Source organism: Sceloporus undulatus, chromosome 2 (genome assembly GCF_019175285.1).
Source record: "Sceloporus undulatus isolate JIND9_A2432 ecotype Alabama chromosome 2, SceUnd_v1.1, whole genome shotgun sequence".
In the NCBI taxonomy this organism is placed as follows: Eukaryota; Metazoa; Chordata; class Lepidosauria; order Squamata; family Phrynosomatidae; genus Sceloporus; species Sceloporus undulatus.
Window position 1 is genome coordinate 331,812,070 of NC_056523.1, and position 27,133 is coordinate 331,839,202.

Consider the following 27,133-nt stretch of genomic DNA (forward strand, 5'->3'; position numbering starts at 1 on the left):
GCAAAGCACCTCATGCTGCTGTCTTTAGGCTATTTTGTGGTCTTTTCAGTCAGCTGTATGCATGCCACATGTCAAGTTACAAAAAAGGAGCATTTCCTTTTCAGAAAATGTCAGACCCATAGGGCTTTAGAAAAGAATCCAAGGCTCATGTAGTCCAACCCTCTGCCACACAGCTGAAGCATCCTGGAGGGATGGGCATTCAGCCTCTTTAAAAATATCAAATTAAAGAGATCCCACCACCTTCTGAAGAGTCCTTTCCACCATCAAACAGCCTTTTTTCTCAGGAAGTTCTTCCTAAGGTTTAGTTGAACTCTGATTTCTTGTAGTTAGAATCCATTATTTCAGGGTTATTCATCTCGAGCTGCAGAAAAGCATGTGGTGGCAGCCCTTCAGACACTTGAAGACTCTGTATTGCGTATGAAGAAGTGGGTTTATAACCATGAAAATGCATACTAAAATAAAAGCCAGTTAGCCTTAATAGTGCTGCCGCATTCCCATTCCCCCCTCCCTTTTGCCTTTAAATGCTGTAAGAGACTAACATGGCTACTCTTTTGATGTATCATAGCATCACTCAGTCTTCTCCAGGTTAAACAGGTACCCAGCTCCTTTCGCCATTCCTCACTCAGTTGTCTTGGATTTCCAATTCTGTTCTTCGGCATCTAAGCTCTCCCTTGTTATTTCTGAGCCCACATCTCCAACTCTTGCTTTGGCTTTGTCACAAACAATTGCATGGTTGTGCTTTTGTCATCATTAAGAGCAGGAAGCTCAATCTGTTCTGCCCTTTGGTTTGCTGACAGGTGGTCAGAAAGAGACAGATCTCAAAACTCTGTTAAAAACAGTATGCAGCTGACTGACTTAATGGCTGTCTTCCATTTAGCAGAAATCCTCTACCTACCTAGTTGGAGCAACAGACTAAGTTAATACAAAGCAGCTTCATATGTGTTAGTTACTTTGACATTTTCTGTGATAAAATCAAGGTGGCATATTGTCATAGGAGCTCAATGTCATTATAGTCTTAGATTTTTCTTGATGTGTTGGCCCGTTTCCATATGTTGATTCCATCACCAATCACAGCACGTCAGATGGGGGGGGGGTCTTAAAATGGTGAGTTGGGAATGCAGTGAAAGTGGAGTGAAAGAGGATCCATGTCAGACTCAGTTTGCAGCATGGTCTGCACCTTTCAGCCTGTTGGAACAGCCTTCCATTGAGGAGGCTGCTCTGTCTGGAATTCTTTCCCCCTGGGATGTTCCTGCTGGGCTCCAGGATCTCTTGAGTGAGGAACCATTCATCCTACCCTAGCAATGTAGTCTGTTCACCAGGGTTCAAGCACAGGGAGTTTTCCCACTACCACCTGGCTTTGTGTGTTGCTTTTAGATTGACACACACACACACACACACACTGATAGTGCCCATATGAGCATTAGGGGCAGATAGAATTCCTGCACAGAAGATGCCTAGTCTAATAAACCAAGCTCATAAGTTAAGGAGGGAACAGCACAGATTTGATGGTGACTATCCTCTTATAACGGCTCCCTAGGAGAGGACATATAATCTGGTAGATTATATACCAAATAATATGGGCAAAAGGGAAGAAGATTGGGCCCTACTTCTTGGCCAAGTGGCATGATTCCTGGGTAGGAATTGCTTGTATCCTGTGTGAGAGAAAGTCAAAATATGTGTATTAAAATAAATAATATAGCTAAATAAATAAATAGAACAAGAGCAGTTTCAGGCTGACGCTTGCTTATCGCTTTTTTCCATGTCTTTCAAAGGAGCGGCAGAGAAGAGTTCGAAGCATGGTGCAGAGGATCGCACTCAGAACATCATCATGGCCATGAAGGATCGCATGAAGATACGAGAGAGGAACAAGCCAGAGATCTTTGACCTCATCAGAGATGTCTTCAGCGAAAGCAAAACAACTCATGCTCAGCAGATGAAAACTGTGAAGCAGAGTGTTCTGGATGGCACCTCCAAATGGTCTGCCAAAATCACCATCACAGGTAAGCAAGGGCATGCAAGCCATTCAAGGCCTATGAGGGAGTTGACCAGGCAGGCCCAGCTCCATCAGGTGAAGAGAAGAATGCTGGACCTGATCCCCTCCCCTCCCACCATTCCCTTCTCCTTTTGTGTCGCATCTTTTTAGATTGTAAGCCTGAGGGCAGGGAATCGTCTGTTATCCCCTCTGTTGTATGCCGCCTGGATTCCCAGTGATTGAGCGGCATATAAATAAATCTTATTATTATTGTTATTATTATTCAGGGTGGGAGTATGTGGGAGTGGCAGGAACAGGAACTGTGCAACGGCAGCTCTTGGACAAGACCTAGAAGGGCCTGCTGTGTGTTTTTCTGTGTGTCATGCTGAAGGATGTCTTTTTGCCTGCAGTGGTCTGTGCCCAGGGCCTGCAAGCCAAGGACAAAACGGGATCCAGTGACCCTTATGTGACTGTACAAGTGGGCAAAACCAAGAAGAGAACAAAAACCATTTTTGGGAATCTGAATCCCATTTGGGATGAGAAGTTCCATTTGTAAGTATCCTTAGCATGGTCCCCGTGGCATCTCATTTCTTATTTTTTATTGAGAATGTTTTATACTGCTTTTGGTATATAAAATAGTTCCACTAGCTAACAAAACGAAAACAGCCAAATAAAAACAAGGTTGTAAAAAGAGGGGAGAAGTCAATAATACTAATATAATGATAATAAATTTGAAATAGTTTAAAATGTTATCAAAATAAAATTCGGAAGGGTATTAAAATGCAGGATGACAGAATACTAATACTGTAAAACAGCAAATAAATAGCCTCAACCACATAATAAATAACAGCAGATAACAGGTTAGGCTGCCAGGCCTCCAAACTCATTCAGATTGGGTGGGAGGGTGAGGGTTCTACCAGATCTCCCAGAAGAGCAAGAGGAAGGAAGATGAACTGGCCTTTCAGGGAGGGAATTCCTGAACTGGAAAAGCTGCTCAGGAGTCCTGCTTAGCTGCATCCTCTCCACCTGCACTGCCCTCTTACAAGGTGAGGAAGCATGAAGGAGGCAGGACCTTGTGAACAGATTCAAAGAAACATCTTCAGATGGCAGCTGGAGAGCCTTCCCTTCCTTATGAACCCTGTTCTGTGTGTATTTTGGTAACTGTTCCTCATCTATGTTCCTTTGAACTCTGAGGGGCCCCCTGTGTGACCTAATGTAAGTAAACTGAGGCCCAACCTGGGTGTGGGGCCGTCCATCACATGCCCCCTTCTTGGGTTTCATTCATTACTATCCCAGGACAAATGATCTCACAGGCTTCTTATATCAACATGAGTATAATGTCCAGATTGAAAGAGTCATCATCCTACTCTCTTCTGCTTTGGTCAGGCCTGGCCTGGAGGAATCCTGTGTCCAGTTCTGGGCACCACAATTCAAGAGAGAGATTGACAGGCTGGAAGGTGTCCAGAGTCGGGTGACTGGGATAGCCAAAGTTCAGGGAATCACCAAGCCCTGTGAGGAATGACTGAGGGAGCTGGGTATGTTTAGCTTGGAAAAGAGAAGACAGAGAGGTAGTACGATAGCTGTATTTAAGTCTCTGAAAGTATGTCATCATCTGGGAGATGGAATGAGCTTATTTTTTGCTGCTTCACAGAATGAAACACAAACCAGTGAATTCAGTTACAATAAAAGGGATTTCATCTATATATTAGGAAGAACTGCTTGACAGTAGGAGTTGATTGATAGTGAAATGGACTGCCTTGGCAGGTGGACTCTCCGTTCTTGGAGGTCTTTAGACAGAGATTGGAGTGCTTCAGTTGTGTAGTCTGGCATGGCAGGGGGTTGGACTAGATGACATTGTGTTCCTTCCTGCTCTGTGATTCTGTGACCACTCAGTATACTACCTGTCTAAATAGCTGGGACATGGCCATCAAGCCCCCTCTGCCCACACCTGGCCCTTTCCCCCCACAGAGGAACCAGACACTGCACGCAGACATTTGTCACGCTGTGTCACACTGGAAGCAGCTCTTTGCATTTGGATGCTGGCGTTTCCTGATTTGGCTGTATAATTTGAATGCGCAAAGGAACACACATCTTCCTGCTGTTCTTATTGAAGCATGTTATCAGTCCTTGATTGCTGTGACACAAATGGAAGCACCCAGGCCCTTTCCCTGAGACCCCGGCCTCCCCTGCTCACAAATGGTGGGGGTGATATAATCGGGTTGATTAAGCTCTCAGCATGAAAAAGGGAAGTCAGCGGGACATAGAGAGACGTGAGCCATCCGCTGCAGCTTCTTCTTGTTAATGTCCAAAGTAGGTGGCACCACGACCTCACACCTCCATCCCCTCTGGGGGCGCTGGCCAGCTACTGCCCTGTGTCTTCAGAGCTGTCCAGAGGGGAAATCCCACTGCCCCTCAGTTCCTGGCCACCAACAAATGGGAGATTCAGCCTCTTTTTTTGCTCCCTTTGCTGTTTAAACTCTGAAACCTTTAGCCTATCATAACTCAACCTCTGGAATCTGAAGAACTGGACGCAAGGATGTTAGATTGCCAGGAGTTAATGGCTCCAGATCATGACAGCCTCTCCATATCCGAGCAGTCCTCTCAGCAGAATGTAGCATAGATGCTGAAGATGCACCCCTTTCCTTTGATGTTCACAGAAGAGATAAGGAGAGACTTCTCAGAGTATGGTGGAGTCTCCTTCTTTGGAAGTCTTTAAGCAGAGACTGGATGGCCATCTATCGGGTATGCTTTGATTATGATTTCCTGAATGGTAAGGGGCTAGACTGGATAGCTCTTGTGGCTTCTTCCAACTCTATGATTCTATGATTCATAGGTCCCAATATCTTTTAAATTGGAAACACTGAACTATTAAGCACCTGGAACCCCAAAGTAGTTGCCTATAAATCTTTCAGCAGGTTCCTGGAATCCTGTTGCTTGCAGATATTCTATCTCGACAGTTGGCAGTGCTGCCTGCGTTTGCATAGTTTTGACCTTTGGACTGGCTACCATTGACACCTCTGTGTCATACTTCTGGTTGGCTTTGTTTATCTGGATAACTGGTTTGGTGTAACAACTCCTGGGCTGGCAGATGACCTTGTTCCTGTTCCTTTCTTCACCTTGCTGGATTACTTACCTGTGACTGACTTGGACTGGAGTGCCTGCCATACAGCTCCTTGCTTTACAGTTAATGTGAGTGCCTTAGGTCACTTGCTGACTGTAGCATTGGGTGTATACAGAGCCTGCAATGGAGTCCAGTCCAGAGTTCTCAGGGCACCTCTTGGTCATTCCTTAATCTGCAGGTAGCTGTAATGTGTATTTCTAATGGTGCAAGGAAAAGAAAAGAGCAGCCCGTAGTGGCGAAGGCTGTAAAAGGCAACAGGCTTCTTACACTCTCCTCCTAAGTAATGGTTTGTCCTAATGGTGCCATTTAAAGCCTTCCCCTGTGATGCTGAACACAGCACTGATCCATCAGAGAGTAAGACTGTGCTCAGGGTAGTGTCACTTGGCTCACCTTACCGCCAGGTGTCTTTCTAGCCCTCCAAAACCTCTGAGGGTCCCAGTTTCTTTAGCTCATCCTGGAACATGAGCATTTTAAAGGCCAGAATGATGCTGGCATCTGTGTCTGGAGCAGGATAGAGCAGTCTGGGATGGAGTACGAAACATTGCTCCCACAAAAATATACAGTAATAGGATGTGACTTGTCTCTCAAGAACAGAGGAAAATAGTCTTTGGTCAGTCAGTATCCAATCTTTCTCCCAACATGGGATGCACAGCATAAATTAAAACAAAGTACATCTAAAAAGCAATGATGGTTTTAAAATGAAGTTTTTAAAAACAGTTAAATAAACTGTCCTATTAAAACAGTGTTAATTGATAGTAAATAATCATTTTAAAGCATAAAGCATGAGAGCAATAGTACAAGATCTATTAAAAGGTCCTTCTGCACACCCAGTTAATTGTGGAAAACTGGTATGAGTGAAAAGGCCCTTTAGTTGCCAGTGAAGAGAGAGCAGGGAGGAACTAGTCTAGCCCCCAGGGCTAGTGACAGTAGCCAGACTGAGAGACCCAATTCTAAAGATCTAAAATGGGCAGACTTATGTGGAAGAAAATGCCAGCTGATTCTTCCTCTGCCCTGAAGTAATAATAAAGAGAGGTCAGAAATGTTTGCTGGTATTATTGGGTGCTTTTAGTTTGGGGCAACTTGTGGGCCTCCCGATGTTGTTGGACTTCAATACTTGTGATACAGAGGAGGTGAAGAGCAATACCTTTATTAGCTAGCAAAAATGCACAAAACGTATGCAAACTTTCAAAATGCCACTGGCTTCTTCATCAAGTGAAGAAAGCTTATTGGAGAGAGAGGGTGTGCTGGTCATATTAGAGGAGGCGATTGCTTCTTTAAAAAACATCTCTGGACCTGCTTATTTATCCAGAGATATTTTTCCCTTGTCCTGATCTGAGGGAGAACAGTGTGGTGGTAAAGTTTATAGTTGACACAAATTACTTAGAAAGGTTGAAACATCAACAGAAAGCACCAAAAGGATTTCTTTAAACTGGGGATAGAGATGAAGGAGAGAAGGATTGTCATTGCTCTCTTCTAAGTGAATGAGTGTCATTTTTTCTGAGTCACCAAGTGAGTTTCCATGACTGAGTGGATATTTGAACCCTTGTTCTCCATAGTCTTAGTCCAACATGCAGACCACTACACCACCCTGGCATTTAAGAGATTTGCCTTTTCCTTCCTCTGAAGCTGACCTGCCCAAGGCTACCCACTGGGCTTCATGGCTGAGCAGAGGAGATTCGAACTCTGGTCTTTCAGATGTTTAGTCCAACACTCACACTACTACACCACTCTGGCTTTCTAAAAGGATTTCTTCAGAGATCACCCAGTGGGTTTCTGTGTGTGAGCATGGATTTGAATCCAAGAGTCCTAGTCTGACACTCAAAACACTACACCTTGCTGGCTCTTTGTCACAGATGTAACTGAACTAGAAAAGTGGTGTTTGGCCTTTTCTGGTTGGGGTTGCCCTTCCCCTTAAAGAGGAGGTCTTGCAGCCTGTGGGTGCTTTTTGGATCCAACTTCTGATGGATGCCTAAGTTGCCTCCATTGCATGAAGCTCTTGGGCTGGTCTCGCATGTGTCTCTTTGTCCCACTCTGAATGGTCCCATCACAAACATCCAGACTTTGGTCCATCCAGACTCAGTGACTGCAGAGCATTGTGCTTCAGGTTGCCTGTGAGAAAGATCTGCAGACTTGGATTCCTTTAGAGCCTGGCCGCCAGTATTTTGGCTGGGGATCAGTCGGTTTGCAGTTTGTTCAGTCCAGAGTACTGCTCTGGACCCTCAGTTGGCCAGTTGAGCCAGTTGGCTGGGGACGAGGGACTGACTTCTTCCTTGTGAAAAGCCACTGTGTAGCATTCTCCTGTTGAGGCTTTTCTTGGGATGCCCTACAGCCAAACACTGTGGGTTTGGTGGGGCAGGAGTGTCTTTTCTGTGGCAGCTCCACTGGTCTTGCTCGGCCCCTGAAGCCTTTGCCTGGCACCGTGTTCCTTCATCATCATCCCGCTTGCTAGAGCTCCTGACAGCGATGAGGATTCATCCATTTTAACAGCCCTTTATTTTTATTTTTTACTGCTTATCTCTTTCTTCAGAACTTCTCCTCCTCTTTTTTGGCTTGCTTTATGGCAATTAATTCCGCTTCCCTCTCCCTCGGGGGCGCATGATGCGGAAAAGCATTTCGTTAGTTTAGATGAGTGGTTGGTTTTCTCTTGCCTGGCTCATAAAGGCTTCATGCTTTATCTACGCCTGCTTTAGGAAGGACAGAAGGACACCTCGAGGGAGTGTCTCCATTCTATGGAGGAGTAACAACCGCGTCTTTGCCCAAATGGAATGAAATCTGGCAGGCAGCACAGTGGCTTTGGAAACATTCAAGGCTTTGTTAGCCAGCAAAGTGGTTGCCAAGTTAACAAGAAATGCCCCCAAGTTGTTGTTGCTGTTTACTGTTTAATTAAGGCTGAGGAGGTCTTCAGATCCACTTTGCTTGATGAGGCTCACAATGCTGAGATGTCTTCATCTGAAGGTCACTGCCTCCTAAACCTTTCCCTGTCCCCTGTTTTCCCCTTTCATCCTCCCACTCGGCTCGTGGGGAACCGCAAGGAGCCATGGCGTGTCGGTGAAGGGAGCTTTTTGTAGGAATTAATGCAGTTTGACACCGCTTTAACTGCCACAGCTCAGTGCTGTGGAATTCGGGGGTTTCTAGTTTTGTGAGCTGTTTAGCCTTCTCTGGCTAGAGAGTTCTGGTCTCACAGCAAGCTACAATTCCCAGTGTTCTATACAGTGGAGCCATAACAGTTAAAGCGGTGTCAAATCACAGTAATTCTGCAGTGTGGCAGCAGCCTTAATGCATGCAGTTATTTTCCTTGGTTTCCTGAGTTTGCGACCATAGGCAGCCTCCAGGAAGAATGGCCCAAGTGTGTCCTGGGTGGGCAGCAGTGGCCAGACCAGGGGCCGTTGTTATAAGTGTAAGGTAAAGTGTTGAGTTTTGCCACCCATGTCAAGGACACAATTATTTAATAATTTAGCCTTGGTCTTTGTAAAGTATAAGATGCACCACAAAGGACTAATGGTTTAAAATTTTGCAGTAATTTTAACCAAATCTTAACCACTTCATTTGCTTCTATAGCTGCTTCAGTGGCCATCTGGTGCTCCATCTCCCAGCCTATTCAGTTTTAATGTAACTAGCAATTGGGGGTCCCATTTACCCTTCTTAAAAATAGGAAACCGATATTGAGTTAACTGGCATCCATTTTATCACCAAACGAGGCAGAGAAAATAACATTGCCTTTGGCCATTGTCACAAATCTCACTCTTTATTTGGCTTCTGCGTGGTTCTGCTACTTTAGGAACATGAGAACCAATTTGTTCTTCTTTCCTAAAAGAAAGATATCTTGTCTCACAGGGGGCTAATTTTTCCCAAATAAGATTTATCATGCTTCATGCATTAACACACTCTTAGTGCAAACTCACAACACCAACTTGCAACGGCAATTTAAGTGTTCTTTCACCCTGTTAGATTACTAGACTGCCTTGGATCTCTTTCATTTAATATTCAATCTCAATGGTTTTTGTTTCTATTTTGTTTTCTCCTCTGAGGCTAGTTTAGGTTAGTGGCCAGTGTACCCCAAAATTTTTATCTGTGAGGCTACATTTTGTACCCCAAGTGTCCCAAAGATGCCCTCCAGGTCTCTTTCAAAGGGATTAGAGAGACTTCCTGGTCTTTCTCTGGACACTGAGAAGGTATGGGCAGGGAAGAGACCTGCTGGGTAACTTTAAAAATAACTTTGCCATGTCCTGATGGTGTTGTCTTTTTGCTGAAGTTCCACTTGGCTTCAGGACAGAAGCAGGAGATAGGATAGTTCCTCCATCATATTTCCCAGTGCAAGAAAGAAAGACTCCGTTTGGAAAGGGGATTAGCCACTCAGGCATAAAGCATTCTATCTGGGCTCTTTTGAATATCATGAAATCTGTACAGGGCAAAGAGGAAGGCTTTGTTGGCAGAGCAGCAAACTGGCATTCAAATGCCCATGTGCCCATACTGGGCATACTGCTTTGTGTCAGGCTTTTTGCTGGTGTTCTTTTCCCAAGAATCAGGCCTTTCTTGGGCCAATGTGGTCAGGTGAGCAGAAAGGGAGCCATGGGAAGCCATTGGCTGGAGCCGAACTTCACTGAGGAATACCCCAAATATGTGGAAGGGCAGGAAGTCAAGGCCATGTCCCTGCTCTGGCAGGGGGTTGGACAGGATGGCCCTTGTAGTCTCTTCCAACTCTATGATTCTATGATTCTTCTACAGAATCCGTTGTCTGCTTTGAGCAGTTGTAGACCAAGTGAAGGGACATGATTTGAACAGGACGGGCTAATGCCCACAGCTGATGTGGCAAAGGCCAAGCAGAAACTTTTGGGCTTGCTTCAGCATTGTAGTGAGTGACCTTTCATCTAAAGCAGTGATACTCAAAGTGATGGCCCTGGGTCGTTGCCAGTCCTTGAGCCACAAGCTTTCCAGTCCCTGGTGAATTTCCAGGAAAGAAAGAAACAGTTATAGCCAGGGGGGTTCAGATATGGTGTTGGTCTCTGGCCCACTGGGATAAAGTAATTTGCCAGTCCCATGCTTGAGATAGCCTGAGAAACATTGAGCCTTCTATTGACCCTAGAAGCATATCATCTAGATCAGGGGAAGTAATAGTGCCACTCTATTCTGCTTTGGTTAGGCCTCACCTCAACTACTGTATCCAGTTCTGGACACAACATTTCAAAAAAGGATGTTGATAAGATGGAGCATGCCCAGAGGAGGGCCACCAAAATGATGAAGGGTCTGGAAACCCCCAAGCACTGTGTGGAGCAGCTTAGGGAGATGGGGATGTTCAGCCTGGAGAAGGGACGATTAAGAGGTGATGTAATAGCCCTGTTTAAATATTTGAAGATATGCCATATTGAGTCTGGAGCAAGTTTGTTTTCCGCAGCCCCAGAGAATAGGACTCAGAGCAATGGATTCAAACTACAAGAAAAGAGATTTACCTAACCGTTAGGAAGAACTTCCTGACAGTAAAAGCTGTTCAACAGTGGAACACACTTCCTTGGAGCGAGATGGAGTCTTCTTCTTTGTAGGTCTTTAAACAGAGGCTGGATTGCCATCTGTCAGGGGATGCTTTGTTTGTGAGTTCCTAGACAGCAGAGGGTTTGACTGGATGGCCCTTTGGGTTTCTTCCAACTCTGTGATTCTATGATTCTACACAGGCAAGTTTTTAAGCCGATGAAGGAGTTATTGAAAGGGAAGAAGCTGCATTGCAAGCAAGAAGGGGCTGCCAAAGTGGCTAAGGCCCTTTCCCCAGGTGGCTGCTCTGGTCTTGCTGATTGCTGATCATGGCTTATCTCCCAGAGGAGAGCTTGGCTACCACTCTACAGTCTTTGCTGCAACATGGTTTTTGAGAAAGAGAAAAAGAATAAGTGTGGAGCGGGAGCACCAGGGACTGGGACAGGTCCAAAGACTCTGTTGAAGGGGGAACTTTCTCCTCAGGGATCAGCTGCCCTCCCATCTATTCATGGCCCTGGCACAGATGCAGTAAATAAAACTGAGTTGCTTTTCCTGCTCCAGAAGGGGTGAAGTGAACCTGGGTCGGCCAGAGCTCATTCGCTCAGCTTTCTCCCATGGGAACCCTTTGCTCTTTGAATGCATTTTGCTGTTCTGATCCAAACCAAATCCTAATTAGGAAACCTTGTTCTTTGACTAGGAAGACTGATTAATTTTGGCTGTCCAGAGCAAAGCTTTGGGAAGCAGAAGAGCTCCCTGCCCGCTAGGCTGGAAGTGGAGCTGAGTCTTGCATGCCTCTCACCTCGGCTGACGTTGCCAGATGTAAATGTCTCAAAGGGGGAAGTTTGGAAGCGTAGCTTATCAGAGGAATAATCACACATAAACACAGGATTTCAGAGAGATGCTGGGCATGATAATAGGCCAGGCTCTGGCAAGAAAGATTACAGAGCCAAGCAGAAGCCTTCAAACACTACCATGATAGTTAACTACCCAGCTGGCTAGTTCTGGGCGATTTAATGGTAATCAAATCTGTTATGTGCAGCTGCCTCCCTCAATGCCGGATATCGATTGTCAGCTGCAGGGGGCCATCTCCTCTCTTCTAACTGACACAGAGGACAGTTTTACTTCAGAATGGATCCAGTTGTGTAGTCATGTGGCTGGAAGAATTTCACACTGACCCACTTTTTAAAATAAGCTCCAGCAGGTAATGCTTGAGAACGAGAGAGAGAAACAGAGAAAGAGACCTAAGTCTACCATGTCCATCCCATCATACATGCGTGTGTGCATACGCACATTGTTCATGAAGCTGAACAAAGTAAACTGTCAGCTCAGAAAAGCTTTCTCAAATGTCCAAGAACACCATCTCTTCACTTTTTGGTAGCACCCACCCAACATCTGGCTTCTCCAGGAGAGAAAAGCTGGTGCAGAGGTGGGGTATACATCCAGTGCATAAATACGTAACACTAAGACCCCTCTTTCAAAAATGCTTATCTGGCAAGTCTGGACAAGGCCTCTATCTGAAATCCCGGAGAGCCACTTGCTTTGTTTTCTGGGCATTGGGCAAAACAGGATTGCGGCTCCTCTGCTCCTTTGTTATTTGTTTGATTTATATCTGGACTTTCTCCTTAGTAGGTGGTTTCTGACATAATTTAAAGGGTACCAATGAAATACCAGTCAAATACAAGTGAATCATACTAGTAAAGTATCAATTTAAAGACTTTAAGAATGCCACTCAGATAATGAACAAGCAGTAAAGTACCAGAAGTTGAGCACAAAAATCTCTTCAAGGCAGTGGCTGCAGTAAGTAGTTGCCTGAAGGCCTTTTCCGAACAGCAGGGTCTTTGCCTGCTGGCAAGGGGCAATAAAGAAAGTGTTCGCATCACCTCCTTGGAAAGGGAGTGCCATTTTCCCTTGGCCATCAATAGTCTTACTTTTGAAGGTGATGGGACCAAAACAAGGGTGTTTTTTGCAGCTCCCAAAGCCCTAACAACTTACAGCCCACTCATAGTGGTTGCACTTTTTACTAAATTCTCACCTTAAGTGAGCAGAGCTGCTACGAAGCACGGTATGTTTGTGTGTGAGCTTTCAGTCTCTTCCCCATGAACAAATATTTAGTGTGGGAAATACCATTTCCAAAGAAGCTGGAAGGAGATATGGTGGGAGGTTGCCATGTTGTCCTGACAGAAAGTACCAAGGGAGCTGTGACACCCCATGAGGAGGGCCAGGAGACAGGGGTGCATGAATCCAAAAGGATCTCCATTGCCAAGTAGATCTCAATGGCAGAGATGTCTCTGGACTCTCACCCCGCCTGGCTCGCCAGGAGAAGTGATTCCCATTTAGTGTGCTCTGAGCCGTAACATTTTTTGTGCAAATTGGCAGGAGTTTAAAAGGTGCCAGTTAATGAGCCCCAAATCACAATAAGCGGCAACAGAAGGCCAAATGCAGGCGGATACGTGAGGGAGGCGTGGGGAAATGCCACATCCCTGCCACTGCTCTGATTGACGAAGCCCCACGGCTCTCTCGCTCCTGACCCATTTCTTCCCTTTTCTTCATATTCTCCTGGTTGCCTGGCAACAGATCATCTATTCTTTAAAAAGACTAAATTCCAAAGCTGCCTGCATGGGCATCGTGCCCCGGTTCAGGCCACGCTTTTTTCCTCTGGAGGAGGCCAGGTCGTTGCCAGGGTTCATTATGATGAGTCACGGCTCCCATTGTATGTATCCCTGGGCAGCATTTTGTGCCATCCTCTCCATCGCTTGCCCTTTCTGAGCCCCTGCAAGGAGAGTGGGCATTTGATACTGTTGGCTCCTGAGCCTTCTGCAAAGGAGACAAACCATTAGCTGAGGAAGGCTGTGTCACTGTCTAACAGCTCTTACCACCATGAAGTTCTTCCTGATGTTTAGATGGAATCTGTTCTTAATCCATTGGTTCATGTTCTTGTCTCTGGAACATCTGAAAATGAGTTGGCTCCATCTTCAACATAGAATTATACAGTTGGAAGGGAGCTTGAGGTTCATCTAATCCAGCCCCATACCACGCAGGAACACATAGCTAGAGAACTCCTGAAAGATGCCTTCTGTCCTACCTCTGTCTAAAGGCCTCCGAAGAATGAGACTCCACCACCCTCCAAGACAGTCTATTACACAGTCAGTCTGCTCTTATAGTCATGAAGTTCTTCATAATGTTTAGGTGGAATCCTTTTTCTTATCATCTTTTTCCATTGGTTCATATTCTTGTCTCTGGAGCAGCAGAAAAGAAACTTGCCACATCTTCTACATCATGTTCCTTCAGGCATTTGAAGATGGCTAGATTAAGAGTCTAGCTTTTTGCTCCTGACTCCCCCTCTTCCCATCCTTTTTGCAGTGAGTGCCATAATTCCTCCGATCGCATCAAAGTGCGGGTCTGGGATGAGGATGATGACATCAAGTCCCGGGTGAAGCAGAGGCTGAAACGAGAGTCCGATGACTTCCTAGGGCAGACCATAATCGAAGTGCGGACCCTGAGTGGAGAGATGGATGTCTGGTACAACCTCGGTGAGTCTCTTAGGTGTTCTGGCATTCCAGCCGATGCTTCTTTCACTTGAGGTAGACAGGAGCTATGAAGGATCATAGCCTGGTTTTGGAAAGCTGAGGATTGTTCATTTTTAAACCAGAGAGCAATGACCCTAGGGGAAGACATTGGTGGGGGAAGCAGGAGCAAGACTTCACCTATTATGGTCTCATCTTTACAAATAAGTTCTTCACATTAATAGGTCTCCAAATCATCCTGTGTGGAGAAAATGAAGGAGTCTGACAGAGATACCAATAAAGACAGAGAATATCAGACGACAGTAGGTTGTAGTCAGAGAAGGCTAGTATTTTACTCCAGAAACACACTAGGAACTTTATATATGGTAGAATTTGATTATTGTTCTTTTTTTAATGAATAAAATTTATAAAAAAGAAGAAGAAGAAAGAAACACACCAGGAATGGAATGGGTGGGTGGTTGATTGGAGCAACCTCAGTCTACCCACTTAGCCCATGAGGCCACCTCACATGAGGCCCATTGGCAGACCTGACAGGCTTGTCCTGGGGCTCATTAGTTGGTGGGCAAGGGTTCAAGTAGGAAAGGGGGATGCTTTTCTTCTGCAACAGACTCAACCTCAGTCCCAGCTTAGAATTGCTTCAATGGCTGGTGAGGTGCAGTCCTAAGCAGTTTGTTTAAGAATTTCACTTTTCGTAGTTGGATTATTGAGGCTTGTTTTGGTCTGTTCAGCCCCTTGGTCCTGGTGCTGCTCATGTGAGATGCTTCCTGTATTGTTTTTCCATAGTCAGACACCCCTACTATAATGGCACAATCTTAAACACATCTAACAGGTAGCTTCTTTCCCCACCTGTGCTGCTTTGGATGGTTTTTGGAAGGAGGTTTGATTGAACCATGTATTTAGTAAGTGTAACCAGGAGTTTTGCTTTGCAAAGGGAAGGTCAGGTTTTCATCACTTCAGTGAGAATGCAGGGACAGATTTACTCTGTGCAGTCCTGGAGGATCCAGTGGTTTTGATTACTGCCCTAACCTCTGGTACCTGCATCTGCTACCACCTGAGCATGGACGCAATTGAGTCTCCACCTGAACTCAGGCGAACTAGGCCTTTCCTTCTTACCAGGCAGACAGGCAAGGGAACAACTGCAGCAAATAATCACACAGGAGAGTGTTTTGTGTGGGCACAAGTTATGCCCTGACCCTTCTGTTTCTCATTGCTTCCTGTCTCAACAAAGGAGCAATATTTGGTAGAGAGTCTGGCTTCTGAGGAGAGGAGAGGAGAGGAGAGGAGCACCCTCCCTTCTCCTGCATGACTCCAGATAGATGGCACCTGAATTTGGGGGTGGGCCTGTTTGCCAACAAGAATTGTTCAGGCTCGGCTCTGCTTTCCTGCCACAGTTCTTCCAGAAGGGACCAGAAGGACAGGGAAGCCTTTCCAGGCAATCCTTCAGATGGATGGGCTTCTCGCTTTTCACGTGCATTGCTCCCCAGGTCCAGGAACTGCAAAATTTGACAAGGAAGGCTGCTTGTACCCACTAAGGAATCAAAACTCCCTCCTGAGGTGTCCCCACAGCTTTTTGCTGAGCCATTCCAGGGCCCTGAGTGCATTCAATCCTCAGGCTCCTCTTAGTAGAATGGTCCCCTGTTGTAGAAGGAAAGCAGTGCTTGGTTGTGTTGAGTCAAAGAGAGATTGTCTTACTGTGATCCAGGGTGGTCTTTTAAAAGAAGGAGAGAAAAGGTGGGTTTGCTTGACTGAATTTGTCCCATGAGGAGAGAGGTTCATATCTTCAGCACATTGATTTCTTCTTCTAGAAAAAAGGACGGACAAGTCTGCTGTGTCGGGGGCCATCCGCCTGCAGATCAACGTGGAGATAAAAGGCGAAGAGAAGGTGGCTCCCTACCATGTCCAGTACACGTGCCTTCATGAGGTAGGCTGCAGCAGGAGCCAGTAATCCAGCCTTTCTGCCTGTCGTGAAAAGAAACACCATGCTGTGAAATCTGCTTCTCACATGATGATTCCTCTGACTCTGATAATCTTAGCTTGAATTCTCACCACATTAAACCCCACCTGGCATTGTGACTTCAAGAGAAATGGGAAGAGAAATTGGGATAGGCTACAGGTATACATTTTAGTCCAAATATTGCTGTAGTGCCCACAGGATAGATTTGCAGTCTGGTACCTGGAGTGTTTTCCTGCCTCTTGTCTGACTGCCAAAGAAGGCTGGGCATGTGGGCCTCTGAGTGTAATGGCTGCATTGAGCTGTTGCTGTGACTCAAACAAGCAGCAACCATTACATGGCCTACAGGTGACGTCTGCACTGGCTTCCATAGAGCAGGCTGAGGGATCTGGTTAAAATCCCCAGCTTCTTTGCTTTTTTGAGCAGGTATAATTTTGCTCCTTATGAATGTGGAAAGATAGGTGCTCAGAGAGCTCAAGAAGCTGTGACAAGTTGGCCTGGACCCACTTCATATATTGCCAGCTTTGTAATTGTAGAAATGGGCTTGGTAAAGGCTTCTGCGTGTGCAGGCATACACACATGAATTGTTGGCCTGTTCACTCCTGGAGGTGAGGAGCAGATGAAAATTGTCCCTGCTCAGTCCAAGAAGGCTGGGAGTTCAGAACTGATTTGTGGTCAGTGGGGAAGGATGGAAGGAAATTCCTTTGCTTAACCATGGCAGCATTCACAGAAGTTAGCAAGTGATTAAAACCTAGCTAAATCACCATTATCCAAGCTTCCTGAACTCCTTCCCCAGCCTCTGCCACCTACATTTTTGATTATCCCATCCAAGAGATGGGTTCCTTAGGAACTGGGGATTCTTTCTGGGCTTTGCTCCAGAGAAAGCCCATTTCATGCTGGACACTGGTAGGTTCCCAGATCTTAGGGCCTGGATTCTCTTCCTCAGTTCTCAGGGCAGAGAAGAGGAATCTCAGAGCAAGTGTGCTGTCTTGAAAATTACACACATCTCTGTATTCTTGGCTCCCTGTTGCTGTAGGGCTGCTCTGGTGCAGCTATGGTACTGTTGAAGGCAGAGCCTAGCAAACTTTGTTTGGTTGGATTACAGTATCCAGGTGAGCTTTTTAAAATAATACTTGCAAAGGAGTTAAAAACAGCTCGGAAAAGCTGGAATATTTTTTTCCCTGTTTAGTGCAGAACTTTGAAAACTTAATTTCCAGGTACAGAAATATTTTCAGGTTTGTTAGATGTGGTGTTTATTATTTCTGTCATGTGCTCCAAGCATTTGGTACTTAACAGTATGGTGCTTAAAACATCTCAGTGGTGGGTATCTCTAGATCTCAGGCAGCTGAAGCATGGGATGGGGTGGAAGGTTTGCAGTGGCATGGGGCAATGATTTTCTCTATCCATGTCTGACTATCAGAGTAGGAGAACGGGGTGCCATTGTCTTCTCTCCCAGTCAGGGATTCATTGTTGCTTCTGGCAGGAGTGCAATGGGAAGTGGAAGGTCAAAGAAAACAGCTCATTTGAGGGTTGCTGCTGTGCTGAATGTGGCTGGTCAAATGGAGAAAGAAGCATATGATTCCATATCATGGGCACTGCTTATCATTATCTCTCTTGGGCTCATTCCCACTTACATTTAAACCAGTGTGTGATTTGCCTTTGCTCCTTGTTGGTAAATTGATTCCAAAAGGTCCATCATTCCCACTGTGAAAGTGGGAAACTGCTTCTTTTCACTTCAAAATGCACGTCAATCATCTGTGCGTCATCAGTGACATAAGCGGCAGCCCAGGCAGCAATAATAAATTGCTAGAAGATTCAATTCATTGATTTTGCAACTACTTGCAATCAGTGAGGCAAGGGGTTGCAAAATCAATGAATCGAATCTTCTATATTAATTTTATTTTTAAAAAATGGATAAAAGATTAAATTCATTCGTTTTGCAGTTGCTTGCCTCACTGATTGCAAGCAGTTGTAAAATCAATGAATCAAATTGTCTATCAATTTTATTTTTTAAAAAAAATCACGCACCCTTAGGTCACACCACAAGGCAGCGCTGAAAGGGGAGGGGAATGTTAGATCTACCAAAAACTGAGGTGGGATGGTAAACACCGCTCTGCCATTTGTCCCTCCCTTCCAGAATGATGCGATTCGGATCCGTCGTTCCTACTTGTTGAACACGCTTCGGAATCGATTCTTTTCAAAAGAACTGCTAGGAAACTAGTGTCTTGAAAAAACAGCTTTATTGCATTTATCACAACAGAAATTGATCAAAGTAGGATCGGTGCCAGTTTCCAATGGGAACGACGGTCATATACCCTGATCAGCGATTCACTTTAAATCATAGTGGGAACGCACCCTTTGAGTTGAAGAAGAGTAGCTGGCCCAGGGTCGCCCAGTGAAAACTTTGTTTTATGTTTATATATTTATTTAATTTCTATCCCACCTTTCATCTCAGTGTATGAACCAAATCAGTTTACAACACATATAAAAGAGAACATACTAAAAAAAAAAGAAGACCCACCACACAGACCCAGTTTAAAAGCAATTGAATGAACATGTTAAAAATGGCAATTTGAAATGGTCTTAGACTAATTCAATAAAACACTGATTCATACATATTAAAAATGGCACTGAAGTACAAAACAGTTTTAAAGCATTAAAAATATAACAGATAAAAGAAAAGATTTTAAAAAGTATCTTCATGGCAGAGTGGGGATTCAAATTTTGGAGGGATATGAATGAACAAAGAGAACACTGTCAGAATGCAGTGCAGGTATTTCAGAGCAGTGTAAGGAAGAAAGATGGCCAGCAAGTAGCATTGCCTACATGTTTTATGTATTCTCTGGCCCTTGATCTTGGTGTTTGGAAATCTCAGGAAAGTGGTAAAGTCAGATCCAGGTTACTTACAAGAAGGCAAAAATCTTTTTTCAAAAATTTTTAACAGCACATAGAGGCCTTTTCTTTCCTGCCTTGAACAATCTGCCTTGAACACCACCAATGAGATTTGGACTACAATTTATAACTGTTTACATGCACCAAAAAAGGCTTTCCTAGGTATTATTTCTGAAAAGGCCTATCTACTCTCTCAGCATAAAGTAGAACACTGCATCATAACTTTTTCAGCATATAGCATGGTGGTAGCTGAGATGTCTGATGATGATGATGATGATGATGATGATTCCTACCTCTGCTCAAGGCTTGAGGTGGAGTACAACATGTTAAAATATAAAACACAGTTGAGAACACAATGATAAGTGGAATGTAAGCTCAATAGGGTTCCTAGATGCCAGTCCCATGAGAAACTGGCTGATTATCTATCTCTTGGCCATTCTTTGACCATCTTTCACCCCAAAAAAGCAAATATCTAATTGGGAGAATGGCAAGACCAAAGAGGAATGCTCCATGTTACAGCTTAAAGCAGCCACTACAAGTCCCATGCTAAAGCAAGCATACATTTTATCTACCAGGATATACATTTTAGTTAGAGGTGGACAAAGTGCAGCCCCGAGTACCCCAAAATGCTCCCCAAGTGCTCCCAAAGGAACCTTGGGGTCATTTTTGGCCACACTTTTGTCCCTTTTTGTAAACCAGGAAGTTACTACTGGTCACTTGCTGTTGCTCCAAGGTCTGCCGGAGAGATAGTGCAGCCCTCTAGCCTCCCACAGCTGCCATTGTGTTTTCCTTGCTTGAGGCCACCTACATCAGCCATCAGTGAGAAATAGACTGTAAACTGCTGCAGTGTGTCCCACTGTCTGCTGGGTCAAGCTGAATGAGGCTGTGCTTGAGAGGGATGGAGGAGCCCCTTCCTTAGCTGAGCTTTGGCCTCTTCAGGGTTGACTCTCCCTTTCTGTTCTAGAACCTCTTCCACCACCTGACAGATGTCCAGGGAAACAGTGTGGTGAAGATCCCAGAAGCCAAGGGGGACGATGCCTGGAAAGTCTACTTCGATGAGACAGGACAAGAGATCGTGGACGAGTTTGCCATGCGTTACGGCATTGAATCTATTTATCAGGCCATGACGTGAGTCCCTGCCTTATTCCGAAACCTCCCCTGAGCCCCCCTGAGTTTGTGGGTTAGAGCGGCATGCATGTGGCACGTGATACCATGGAAGGCAGTCAAAACCAGGAGGTTGCAAGGGAGAGGCTTCTGGGATAGGAGACATGCTAGATCCACTGTTCAAAAACAGTGCTGTTGTTTTATCTGTTTCTTTCTTCCCAAAACTGTACATGGTTGTGAATGATGGAGATTCTTGTTCCAAAGCTGGTATGATGATGGTGGTGGGGATGAAGGTGTATAACCCACCTTTTCCCCAACCTGGGACTCAGTGTGGTTTACAAAAAGTAAAGCACATGCATATAAAAACACAAATGTACATACAAAAAGTTACTGTTAAAATTCAATTAAACTGTTCATACAATCAAAACTTTTAAAAACTAATACAGCTGGCCCTGCTTATAATAAGGATTTTTTATACACGGATTCAAGCATCCACAGTTTGAAAATGTTTAAAAAAAAGTATAAATTTCAAATATCAAACCTTGATTTTCCATTTTTTATAAGGGACACCATTTTGCTATGTCATTATATTTAATGGGACTTGAGCATCCACGGATTTTGTTATCCACGGGGAATCTTGAAACCAAACCCCAGCGGATAACAAAGGGTCCGCTGTACATTAAAAAGTCAGAGCAGTATTAAAAGCCCTTGCAGCAGTTTCTAAAATCCAGCCAAGTTTCCACCTGTTAGTGGAAGGATACCAAGGAGGGAGCCTTCCCAGCTTTCCCCCGAAAGCGGTTCCAAAGCCTGGGAGCAGCCACCAAGAAATCTCTCTCTTGTGTTCCCACCAAACATGCCTGGGAAGGTAGTGGGACCAAGAGAAAGGCTTCCAGTGAAGATTGTAGGGCCCAGGATGGCTCAGTTAGGGAGATACGGTCCTTCAGGTAGTTGGACCTGAGCCAGTTCCTTTCACCCAGCCCTTGTTGTTCTCTGTACGAGGCGGAAGTTTTCTACCCTCTCTGGCTCACCTTTTCACTGTGTTTTTGGCCCAGAGAGGAGAAGGAGGGAAGAGTTGGGATGCCAACAGGCAGCATTTTGCACTGCCTCCCCCTATCACCACATCAACTCCTGTTGCTGCTGCAGGATCCCAGCATATCTTGGGAGGCCCAGAGAGCTTCTTAACTCCTTTGGGCAAATCCTGCCTTCCTCAGGAAGGAAATGGTCTCATTTGCATTTTCTCATTTAATTGCTCTCATTAAAGTGCAAAGGGGAAAAGATAAGGGGGAAAATCCCCACAGTCCCAAAAATTATTCCATCAGCACTTGTGCTTGTGAGATGATTAAAATAAACAATCAAAGCAAAAATGGTTATAAATAAGGAAAAACTGTGCTTGAAAGGGGCTCTGCGTTACAAAACGTGACGGGAGAGGAGCCCTTGCTAATTAAGAGAGATCCGGCAACAAAGAGGAGAGGCTGGGTAAGGCTTTGAGCATTGGCACCCGTGGCGGGCAGGATGGGGGAAATGCTGGAGGGGAGAAGAGGTGGGGCTCCTTCTGCAAACGGAGGAAGAAGAGGCCCAGCAGGAGCAGAAGGGCCTGAGGCAGAGCAGGGCAGCCCCTGAACCCCGGTGGCTTACTGGGGAGAAGGAGAGACCTCTTGGACTACAGTACCCATCATCACTCACACCTGGGCACCTGGCTCTGAATAGCTGGCACTGAGAATCCATATCCAGCAGGAAGTTTTCAGGGGCTTCTTCATTACCTGTGTCCTTCTCTGTTGTTGTTAACTGCCTTCAAATCAACTGCAGTTCATGGTGACCCTGTAAATGAGATGACTTCAGGCCCCACTATCCTCTGCCTCTCTGCTCAGGTCCTGTAGACTCAGAACCATAGTCTCTCTAATTGAGTCTATCCATCTGGTGTGTGGTCTTCTTCTCTTTCTACTTCCCTCCACTTTCCCCAGTATCATTGTCTTTTCTAATGAATTGTGCCTTCTCATGATGTGGCCAAAGTACGATAGCCTCAGTTTAGCAGGTTCCCAGGAGAGTTCATAGGACAGTGCATAAGAGGCTTGAGTTGGGTTGTTATACATCACACTGTGGCTTGCTGGCCGGGGGGGGGGGGGCAGTGAGTGATGGTCCCCTCATTCATGACACACACATACATAAACTTTGGACCTATTTTTGTTGCATTGGGACTATCAGGTTTCATCCCAGCTGCATTCAGGATGTGCAGTGGATGAATTTACTCCTGCTGTTAGTCTGTTTTGGGGTGACTCAGCAGCAGGCGGGACTCGGCACATGCTTCAGGTCTGGCTTGTGGCCATGCTATGGGTCCAGGATGGAATTTTCTTCAGGTTAGACAGAGTCAGGCTTTCCTTCCTCTCCCTTCAGTGTGGACCACTTGTTTTTGTCAATCAGAGACCTTTCTTTTGCAGGTATGGGGTGGGGTGGGGTGAGGAGCTATTTCTGTTCTCAGCTTGTGACATGTCTGTTACTGCCTGGTCTCTTGTGAATTTTTTGCATGAGCTTGAGAATATGAGGAAGGAGAACAATCAACTAAATAGCCTTCAGTTAGCCCTTGCCTGTGTTCTTGAATAAATTCTGCACAGAGAACTCAGATTCTGATGCTTGTATGGCTGTGGATGTTTTTACTAAAGCGGCCATCTCCTTACATCTTTCCCTGAGATAAATTGGAGTGTTCCCAATATGTGTCCCCCCTCCAACACCTGATGGCTGTGGTTTCTTCTGCCCCCGCAGGCACTTTGCTTGTCTCTCCTCCAAGTACATGTGCCCTGGTGTGCCAGCTGTGATGAGCACCTTGCTGGCAAACATCAATGCTTACTATGCCCACACCACCGCCTCCACCAACGTCTCGGCCTCAGATCGCTTCTCTGCTTCCAACTTTGGGGTGAGTGATCTTGCAGTAGTGGCATCTGCTGTACTCCCGCCTCTTCTTTTCATGGAGCCAGTTGTTCTGTTTAGAGCCACAAAGAAGCACTGTCCCATTTTGCAGCTCTTTGAGTCAGGAGAAATCAGGTTGTTCCTGGCTTATGTGAGCTGCTTGGTGCTGACAGAGATGTTTGCTCTAGAGACACCAGTGGCCTACCATGTTTGAACTTTGCTACAGTGGATTTTGACAGTGTCTGGCTATGACTGTAATAGGCTGAGAATTCCTTATATGGTGCTGCTCAGTGATTTAAATAGGAAAACCAAACCAAAGAGCCTTCTCAGCATCGCTTTCCTGCTTGGGGGTGATGCAGTCCCTGAAAACGGGTATTGAGAAAACAAGATCTCCTAGATCTCCAGGGACTACAGGGTCTTCCAAACAAAGCTGCTAGATGTTTTTCACTGTACTGGAATGAAGTCTCCATGAGAGTTGTTTTCTTCATGTACAAGGGTGGTGTATATAAATGAGGGCACATCTAGTATTTTCCCCTGCAAGATCAGTATTCCCCTTGTGTCGAGGGGATAAAGTGCTTTTACTGGGAGAGTGTCCACTAGTGGAGGATTAAGTTGCACATAGTTGGGACAGGTCTGTTGCCACTTCGTAAGATGAAGGCTTCTTCACTGCCACAAGTGTCCCCAGAAGATGCAGAAAGTAATGATCCTTTTGGTTGGGTGCCTTTGTTTCTCAGAGAGACCTTCCCCAATTCAACTTAACCCTAGAAATAGGTCAGGCAATTTTTGAAGCTCCCCTGAGGTTTAATCTCTTCTCTTCTGTTCCTTTTCCTGTGGCAAACAGAAAGAGAGGTTTGTGAAACTCCTGGACCAGCTGCACAATTCCCTCCGCATTGACCTCTCCATGTACCGGGTGAGTGCTAATGGGGGCAAGCACTGGGGCTTTTCATAGGATCTCTTACACTCTTGAGAGCTGTCAGGATGCTCCACACGCGTTCTCCCTGTCAGTCTGTACATGAGGCTGGCTTGCTTATTTTCATTGTGTGTGTGGCTGGTCAAAGGCCACTTGGTATGTGCTTGAGGCTGATGGGAAACATGAACTAGGAGCATCCCGGCTCAGGTGGTAAGGGAGCTCATGAAGATCACCTTGGACTGGGCCAGGTCCTTGGGAGTTCCTCTAGATCAGTGTGGCCAATTTTGAATGGCAGCAGCTATGTCTTTCCTTGGTTTCAGGCAAGATTGTCCTCTCTAGCCTTGCCTCCTGGTGGCCCCCACCCAAGGACTTTCCAGGCCTGATCTTGCACACTTTCAAAAATCAGAGGTGCTTAGCTGTGAATGGGGGAGAGACATTCTTAAGTGCAGCCCTGCTCCTTTTTCTCTGGGTGATTTTCAAAAAGCCATGGCTCAGGAGAGAGACTGATGGACACCAAGGGTAGTTTTTTGGGGGGAGGGAGTAATTTCCCCTTTACCTTTGGTTCTTTCTCCATCTCAAAAAAAAAAAAAAAAGAGACATTCTGTGGAGGCAGGTGGATTCATTCTGAAATGTGAGAATAGATGCCAGTGTCCTTGTGCTGAGTCAGTGTGGGTTTCTTGAAAATTCTACTAGCAAAGAAGCTCTGAGGTCCTTGCCAGGCTAATAAGGTCTATTCAGACAGCTTAGGGTGGGGAAGAGGAGGGACTTTTCTGCTTCCTCCTACTCATGAGCCCCAGTATGCAAAGGGATGTTGTAGCACCTTTGAGGCTAACAGAGAGAAATTGGTAGCATGAGCTTTCGTAGACATGAGCCTACTTCCTTGTGCATCTAACGAAATAGGCTCAAGTCTACGAAAGCTCATCCTACCAACATCTCTCTTTCAGCTAGTCTCAAAGATCCTTTTGCATACAGCGTAGCCACAAAATCCTTTTGCATACTGATTTTCCAGACTAACACAGCTATGCCTTGGAATTCTACCTAGTTAGTGCACCGAAGAATCCAATACGGATGCACCCATGCTAAGATCTGGGAACCATGCCCTATGAGGAGCAATTTAGGGAGCTGGATATGTTTAACCTGGAGAAGAGAAGGTTTAACAGGTGATACGAAGGCCCATTTTAAATATTAGACGGGATGTCATATTGAGGATGGAGCAAGCTTGTTTTCTGCTGCTCCAGAGACTAGAACATGGAACAGTAGATGCAAGCTACAGAAAAAGAGATTCCACCTCAACCTTAGGAGGAACTTCCTTATAGTAAGAGCTGTTCAACAGTGGAAGACGTTGCCTCAAAATATGGTGGAATCACCTTCTTTGGAGGTCTTTAAACAGAGGATGGCCATCTGTCACAGGGAGGGACTGGATTGTAGATTCCTGCATGGCAGAATAGGGTTGGACTGGATGCCCCTTGAGTGCTCTTCCAACTCTGTGATTCTAAGAGGACATAGTCTGTGAATTGCACCCAGAATATTTGGTTGTGGCTCCACTCCACCTCACCCCACCCATAAAGTGTTTATTAAATATGATAGAGGAAGCGAAAGTAAGGGAAACCCTGAAATAAATTTTATATTTGATATCTGCAGTAAAGATAACTATGGCAAAGAGATGGAAAGATAGCAAAATTCCAGAAATTGATGAATGGTTAACTAAATCAATGGAGGTTAGAAAAATGGATAATCTGATGATTTTACTGAAAGAGGATGTAAATCAGGAGGAGGAAATAAGATGGGAATCATTTATAGAGTATTGTAACAAAAGGTGAACAAAAGAAAATGTATAATATGGAAAAAGTAAAAGACAACTCTGGATATATCAATATTAAGAGATAGGTTAGATAATATATAATAATAATAATAATAATTATTATTATTATTATTAACTTTTATTTTATAAAGCGCTGTAAATTTACACAGTGCTGTACATACAATCTTTTTAATTGGACGGTTCCCTGCCCTCAGGCTTACAATCTAAAAAAAAATAGATTCAGAAATGAAATCTGGATAAGGAACAATGAGGAAATATGCATTAAAATGTCTATAATGATTAATATAAGAGAGAACTCAAAAATGTATATAACATGAGAACACAGTCTTTGAAAAGAAGAAAGAGACTAATAGTGAGATAAGGGTTAAGAAAAATACAAGAAGGAGGAAAAACAAGAGAGCTGTTAAAATGTGTAAAAGGATTGTAGAAGTATCAACAGAAATATATGTGGGGGGATAGAAGTGGGGAGAGGAGATAGAATTGGTAATATATATTGTTAAAAATGTAAATGAGAATTGGTTGAAGACACTTTAAATAAAAATTATTTTAATAGCTGTAAATAAAAATTATTTTAATCATAAAGTGTTAAGGGCTTTCTGATTGCAAGAAACAAGAACTGGATTGTTTACATGGAAGCTGTCTGTAGAAGGCCAGTTTAGATGCCTGGCCTGGAGAGCTAACCTAAACATTTGCAAGCAATGTTGTTTGGATGGAAAATTACTCTGTCAACTTCTAGGATACTATATTAGAACATACAGATGCTGAACATGGGGCCCCATTCAGATTCTGCTCTGTTGCAGCATGGGACAGAAACACATTTCTTTCAGTAAAGTTGAAACCTTGATTCACCAAGCCTGGTCTTCTCATTTCTCCTGGAATTAATGAGGAAGGGAAGCGCCCTTCAGTCTGTAAGGCTGGGGATGCAAATCTCCACTTTTTCATTTTTGCATATAAGGAAAAAAGTTTTCTTCCTCCAGGAGTCTGTGTGCATGGAGAGAGGTATCATTTTCACATTTCAGAAGTCTTTCTACAAAGATTTCATGGAATTATTTTGTGCAAAATACCATATTTCCCCCCAAACCCCAATTAAAATACAAGAACCATTTCCTTTCACTCTTGTTTAGAGATAACAGAGTTTGATTTTTTCAGTGGGGTATATTAATTTGTTGAGACACTCCTTCTTGCCATGGATAAATTTTTCTAATAAATATTCTTGTCATCCCTGGTTAAGAATTTGGATCAGCTAAAAGTTTCTACTTTCTAAAGGGTTGATGCATCTTTGGCTCTTAATTAGAGTCGTTTGACATCTGTTTTCATTGTGGTGAGTTGGATGGCATCACATTTAACCAAAGAAGGCGTGTTCCAGAAATACCTCTTTTTCATCTCTTAAAAGGCTTTCCTCCCTTCATGTGAGTGGGGCTTCATACCATGTTGTTGTTGTTGTTGCTGCTGCTGCAGCTGCAACTGTTACTA

At 44.7% G+C, this 27,133-nt stretch overlaps 1 protein-coding gene across 6 annotated transcripts in view; it reads left to right on the forward strand.

Annotated features, from left to right (window-relative positions):
• The window catches only part of UNC13B (unc-13 homolog B), a 295,806-nt gene that overhangs the window by 193,583 nt on the left and 75,090 nt on the right, over positions 1–27,133 (forward strand). For all 6 annotated transcript variants that reach the window (XM_042454370.1, XM_042454371.1, XM_042454372.1 and 3 more), the window contains 7 exons: positions 1,773–2,000; positions 2,383–2,524; positions 13,917–14,086; positions 15,886–16,001; positions 19,888–20,051; positions 22,785–22,935; positions 23,770–23,838. In XM_042454370.1, the coding sequence (XP_042310304.1) occupies positions 1,773–2,000; positions 2,383–2,524; positions 13,917–14,086; positions 15,886–16,001; positions 19,888–20,051; positions 22,785–22,935; positions 23,770–23,838 (1,040 nt within the window). The remainder of the gene's footprint in view (positions 1–1,772; positions 2,001–2,382; positions 2,525–13,916; positions 14,087–15,885; positions 16,002–19,887; positions 20,052–22,784; positions 22,936–23,769; positions 23,839–27,133) is intronic.